Raw genomic sequence first — 6,000 nt, forward strand, 5'->3', positions numbered from 1 at the left:
CACAGAGGATTACAGACAGTTTCCCCTCGCGCCGCGCACCTGTCTGCCTGTCCTTCTCCACGCAGTAGCAGCTGTCGTAGAACTCGGTGAAGGTGGTGGCCAGCTCGTACAGGTAGTCGCAGAGCGCGTGCAGCAGCAGATCCTCCAGGATCTTCTGGAGGATCTCGGGGAAGCGCACAAGGCACCTGCCCAGCTTCCACTCCTTGTCGTGGGCCAGCGGCACCTCGGTGGCCCCTGACGCCCTCCGCAGGGACGCCTCGTCCACGTTGGCTAGCCGCGCGATCGACCTGCGCGGGGACACACGGACAGGTTTACATTTAGTCATTTAGCAGACGCTCTTATCCAGAGCGACTTACAGTAAAGTACAGGGACACAACGTCATTTGGCACGGCCAGGGAATTGAACCGGCAACCTTATGATTGGTAGCCCAATTCCCTAACCGCTCAGCCATTTGACCCCCTGCAGGCGCGCAAGGACGGGGGGTGGGCCAAACTCTATCCCTGCTGCCCGGACGAGACTCACCGGATGCGGGTGAAGGCGTAGAGCAGGTAGGCGGCGGTGTTGCCGCGGTCGTCCAGCATCTTGTCGAAGGAGAATACGTAGTCGTTGATGCGGTTGTGGGACAGGTCGGCGTACTTGATGCAGCCAAACGCCACCGACCGCTGGGCCTTGGTCAGCTCCTCGGGGGTCAGGACCTGGGGGGGGGCAGAAAACACACCATCAAGCACCGGGAGGAAGGGGGAGGGAGGGGGAGTGCTGGCTGAGCAGGTGGCAGGGTTGGGCATCAGGCCAAAGCAGCAGGAGGAGGGGGGGGGGGGCGGCAGCCATGGGTGGGGTTAGCGCTGCCTGCTGCTTCCACCAAATAAAACATCCAGCAGCGCTCAGAAGCGTCTCTCTCTCTCCCTCCGTTTGTTAAATTGATGACGCCTCCGGGAGCGCCGTGGTTACACACCCCCGCTAACTTTCCCCCGTTTGATTTACTGCGGCATGCGTAACTTTCGATATCCTTGACAATTCTAGGCCTGGTACAGAACGCAAGCAGCAAGCACCCGCTCCTACGGGGGAAAGGCTTCTTCCTCACTGGAGCTCGTGGTCAAGATTAGTTAGATACATTCTGTACGTGCTAGTTAACTGAGCACGTACAGAATGTATCGAACATATCAGTGTGTTTGTGTGTGTGTATTAGAGAGTGGTTGTGAGTCAGCCCTATGACGGCGGGCCCTCACCGTGTCTCTCTCCTTCTCCTTCAGCTTGTCCATGGACCTCTTCAGACCCTCCTCCAGCAGGTCCATGAGCCGCACCGTGTCTCCTGAGCGAGTCTTGAACTTCTTCCTGCACACACACACACACACCTCAGGTTAGATCTGCTAACTGCTGCTGCTCTCGCTGCCTCTCTCTACTGTGACTACTTACAAACAATAAAGGCAGAAAAGCCCCTAACAAACATACCTTTAAAAAAGAAATGTCCTTCTTTACATTCATCTAGCTCGTACAGCCACCACCACCCCCTGGAGCGTTTAGTGCCTGTTAGTGCCGCCCCCCCTCCCCTCCCTCCCTCCCTCCCGCCCCCCCCTCCCTCCCTGAGATAGGGTGGTGCTGGACAGTATTTCATTAACGAGGAGGGGGGGGGGGGGGCTCTGTCTAACGAGCCAGGAACAGCTGCAGAAGACACCTCCATACATTCAGCTAACTGACTCATAAACCAGGACTCCTCTAATTGAATAGCCGGATGCAGAAGGGGGCATCGCCGATAGCAGAGTGTGTGTGTGAAAGAGAGAGATACTAACTTGTCCTCCCCCAGCACCACTCCGAAGCCTGCATGCTCCACTCTGGTCACTTTGGGGTCATACCAGCCAATCATCTGAGCTGCACCAAACACCAGCTGGAAGTGAGAGGACTGGCGCACGCACACACACACACACACACACACACACACACACACAGAGAATGGGTACAGCAGTGTTTACAACAACCCAGATCAAAAGATCGCAGGTTCAAATCCCCCCTCTCCACATTTCTTTGGATAAAATCCGTTTGCTATACAAGGGATTGGCGCCCTGCTTGGCCCCCCCCCCCTCACCTGCCCGCTGTCGGTGACGTAGATGATGATGTCGGCCTTCTCCAGAAACAGCCGCTGGCGCAGAGCGGCCAGGTCGGACGTGTCGTAGGTGAAGCCGCCGTCAGACTTGACCACGGTGAGGGGCACGCTGTGGCCCGGAGAGAACACGATCTTACGGCCCTCGTCCATCTGAGCCAGGCCTGGACACACACACACACACACAACGAGAGGTGGAGAATCAGTATTTTCCTAGTGCAACAGTGCCCCCTGGTGGCCATGTGAGGACACTACACCTGCTGAGGAGATGCAGCCAGACTCTCTCACACACACACAAAGACAGCATTAATAAGAGATGAGCGTGGTTCAGGGGGGTTCGGCGGCAGGCTAACCTCTCTGGTCGAACTCCTGCACCACCGCAGTCATCATGTCCTGGTAGAACGACTCTCCTCTCTCCAGGATGTGCACGTCCAGACAACTGTACACCTTCTGGAACTCTGGAGGAGGGAGGGAGGGAGGGAAAGAGGGAGGGAGGGAGGGAAAGAGGGAGGGAGGGAAAGAGGGAGGGAGGGAAAGAGGGAGGGAGGGAGGGAGGGAAAGAGGGAGGGAGGGAAAGAGGGAGGGAGGGAAAGAGGGAGGGAGGGAAAGAGGGAGGGAGGGAGGGAGGGAGGGAAAGAGGGAGGGAAAGAGGGAGGGAGGGAGGGAGGGAGGGAAAGAGGGAGGGAAAGAGGGAGGGAAAGAGGGAGGGAAAGAGGGAGGGAAAGAGGGAAGGGGTGAATAGGTGTAACTCCTCACAGATATCACATGATGGGCTGCTGTGTCTTGTCAATGTTGCAGCCTGGGGCATGCTGTGCCCTTCCACACACACACACACACACACACTTCAATTAAGCTGAATCGATACAGTACACTACACTGACAGAAATGAAAGTTCTAGAACATCAGATAAGTTCTCAGTGAGTTCATCCAGGACACACTCACACACAGAACCTTCTCTCTCACACACACACACACACACACACACATACCATTCCTGGAGACATCACAGATGAGGTTCCAGGCCTTGATGAATTCAGGCTCTTTGCTCTGCAGTTTAACCACGCACTGGTACGCTCGCTTCTTAAAGACCTCCTCCTCATCGAAACGCTTCTTTGACTCCTGACACAGAGAAGGGGGAGAGAGGGCGGAGGGAGAAAAGAGAGAGGATTAAGGCTGGAACTGACCTATAAGGTGTTTCCACCTCCATGACACCACAGTGAGCGTGTCTGACTGTGTGTGTGTGTGTACCTTGTAGAAGGCCTGCAGGTCCCCTATGGGGGGGGACACAGTCAGGTAGTTTGGGAACTTGTCCTGCAGGTGGGCGATGAGCATCCCAAACTGTGTCCCCCAGTCCCCCACGTGGTTCAACCTGGGGGGCACAGGCTGTTTAGTACTGGTGTGTGTATGTATGTGTGTGTGTGAGTGTTTAGTGTGTGTGTGTGTGTTGAGTTTTCCTGGCGCTCACCTCAGCACGTCGTAGCCCAGGAACTCAAACAGGCGACACATGCTGTCCCCGATGATGGTGGAGCGGAGGTGACCCACGTGCATCTCCTTGGCAATGTTGGGGGAGGAGAAATCCACCACCACCTGCGCACACACACACACACACACACACATCAGCCTCAACATTCTATCTGATGGTCCTCTCCTGGTGATGGTGTTGGCCCCGCCCCCTGGCCCCCCCTCAGATGACCTGAGGTGTTCTGCCCCCCCCCCCCCCCCGCCTCACACACACCTTCTTCCTGGAGGCCAGGGGTGGGGGCTGGACCCCGTTGACCAGCAGGTTGGTCAGCAGCTTGGACACAAACGTCCTCTTCAGGTGGATGTTGATGAACCCTGAAAAGGGACAGGTATCATGTTGGAGCGGCAGGAAGACTATCACCTGTAGGCATCACCTGTAGGCATCACCTGTAGGCATCACCTGAAGGCATCACCTGAAGGCATCACCTGTAGCTGAATAGCGTGTCATACCACTTCCTCACAGCGTTTCACTGTTATGTCATTTCACAAACCTGGTCCGGCGATCTCCGTCTTCTCAATGAGCTCGTTGTCTGGGATGTTCTGGACGATCTTCTCTGCGATCTCCCTGGGGTTCACCTTCAGCCCTTTGGACTTCATCATCTGAAACACACCGAGCCAAACGTGGTCAGACCTCACTCCCTGTGGTCTAGGGGTCTCCAGCCCTGTTCCTGGAGAGCTACCTGCCTTTCGGTGTTTGCAGGGAACCATCTCAACCATGCGGGACAGTGGGTCCCGAGAACCACTGCTCTGTACGCGTATAAACATACCCCAAACCAATCAAAAGTATCTGCTAAATAAATACATGTTTACTTCATGTGAACATTGACTCCCACAGATCTAGGTATTTCGATCTTTGGTTCTGTGGCAGACCCCGTGCTAGCGTTCCCTTCACCTGGGCCATAGCCATGGCACTGTTGCACTGGTAGTCCCCGAACTTGGCCTGCTGGTTGGGGGTGACGGCCAGGGGAGGGTCCTCTAGATCGGGGCAGGCGGCTCGGATGGCCTCCCCGAACACCTCCTGCAGACGCTGGTTGATGTTCATCATGGTCTTACTGCACTGGCTCCTCTCCTCCTGTAGGCTCTGGTGGAAGGAGGGGGAGGGGGGCAGGGCTCCACGTTAGCGGTGTCCTGTCATCCCGGGACGATGAAAAAGATGTCTGGGACAGTTCAACACAGACTTTGGGACGACTGCTGGATGATGGACCATCATCTTTTTCAAAACATATTTAAAACTTTTAAGACCATTTATTGGTCTCCCAAGTTTACATTCTGTTTAGGTAAGAAGTAGTTAGGACGTAAGTGTGAACCATCGATATGGTTTAGCTTGACTATTCGGACTACAAATTAATTTACAGCATTTATTACAGCAATAAAGTAAGGCGAAATCAACATCGAAGGGTCATGCACCACTTACTCTCTTGAGGATGTTGAGTCGGTATTTTAGCTTGGCGTTTTCCTCTCTCAGCTCGTCCAAGTTAGGGGACAAGACCGGAGGGTTCTTCAGTCCCTCGATCTCCGCAGAAAGCGTCTTGATGTCCGACTCCTACACCGAGAGAAACCGTAAATGTTGATGACAGTTTGATGTTAACCGGGCGCTTCTTATCAATTGATTAAGCTACGTAATATAGTTTCGGCCGTTTCCTGGACTTTGACATTTGTTTATGCATAGATAGACCTACTTTTATGACAGCCCTAGTGTCAAATCAAAACTGAAAGTGTCTGGAAAGCAGAATGACTTAATAAATTACGGTATGGATGTGTGGATATAACCTTTCATGATATGATGTATTAGTGAATGGTACACATTGACATATTAGTGTGACGGATCAGATGTTAGGCATGTTTGAATAAGCCAAGTTGGTCAGTAGGAATACTCAGGTTGCTGCAACGTAGACATTAGCTACTGAGCTAGCTAGCTTGCTCGTTGACTGGTCCTTTATCTGACCAACTAGTTTTAAAAGACAGAAGGTCACATTGAAAAATGAGTCAAACAGAAACGGTTGTTATGTTAGCTCATTACATTTAGCTGCTGGTAAAGTTACTCTGTATTACATCAGCAATGAACCCACATGGTACTAGTAGCGGTTAGCCAGCTAGCGCAAACGCGTATAAGTTCTATTCCTACAAGTCTGGCTGTCAGCTATACCGACTGACCTGCCGTTGAAGCCGGGATGTGTACTCGGTTACCGGGTCTCCCATTTTCAAACAAATTGCGAAGAAGTATATAAATAAAGTAAATGTTTGTGACTTGGCTAACTAAATGTTTTGTGTTTGACACCGGCTGCAGAGTAGTAGAGACTGAGCGAAGAAGAAAAGCTGTTGTGCTTCAATCACCAGTGATTTTAATGACCGCCATCTTGTGGTCACTGTCAACATCACAGGCA

At 53.1% G+C, this 6,000-nt stretch overlaps 1 protein-coding gene across 1 annotated transcript in view; it reads right to left on the reverse strand.

Annotated features, from left to right (window-relative positions):
• Positions 1 to 5,928, reverse strand: part of rars1 (arginyl-tRNA synthetase 1) — a 6,756-nt gene extending 828 nt beyond the window's left edge. Inside the window, exons 1-14 of the mRNA XM_047016473.1 lie at positions 5,771 to 5,928; positions 5,031 to 5,159; positions 4,509 to 4,697; positions 4,108 to 4,216; positions 3,831 to 3,931; positions 3,561 to 3,682; positions 3,344 to 3,464; positions 3,085 to 3,214; positions 2,449 to 2,553; positions 2,081 to 2,259; positions 1,788 to 1,897; positions 1,227 to 1,332; positions 523 to 695; positions 40 to 287 (exon numbers count right to left, since the gene is read on the reverse strand). Of these exons, the coding sequence (XP_046872429.1) occupies positions 40 to 287; positions 523 to 695; positions 1,227 to 1,332; positions 1,788 to 1,897; positions 2,081 to 2,259; positions 2,449 to 2,553; positions 3,085 to 3,214; positions 3,344 to 3,464; positions 3,561 to 3,682; positions 3,831 to 3,931; positions 4,108 to 4,216; positions 4,509 to 4,697; positions 5,031 to 5,159; positions 5,771 to 5,815 (1,867 nt within the window). The 5' untranslated portion in view covers positions 5,816 to 5,928. The remainder of the gene's footprint in view (positions 1 to 39; positions 288 to 522; positions 696 to 1,226; positions 1,333 to 1,787; positions 1,898 to 2,080; positions 2,260 to 2,448; positions 2,554 to 3,084; positions 3,215 to 3,343; positions 3,465 to 3,560; positions 3,683 to 3,830; positions 3,932 to 4,107; positions 4,217 to 4,508; positions 4,698 to 5,030; positions 5,160 to 5,770) is intronic.
• Between the last annotated feature and the right edge of the window lie 72 nt (positions 5,929 to 6,000).

The sequence above is a fragment of the Hypomesus transpacificus genome, unplaced genomic scaffold (assembly GCF_021917145.1).
Source record: "Hypomesus transpacificus isolate Combined female unplaced genomic scaffold, fHypTra1 scaffold_385, whole genome shotgun sequence".
Lineage (NCBI taxonomy): Eukaryota > Metazoa > Chordata > Actinopteri > Osmeriformes > Osmeridae > Hypomesus > Hypomesus transpacificus.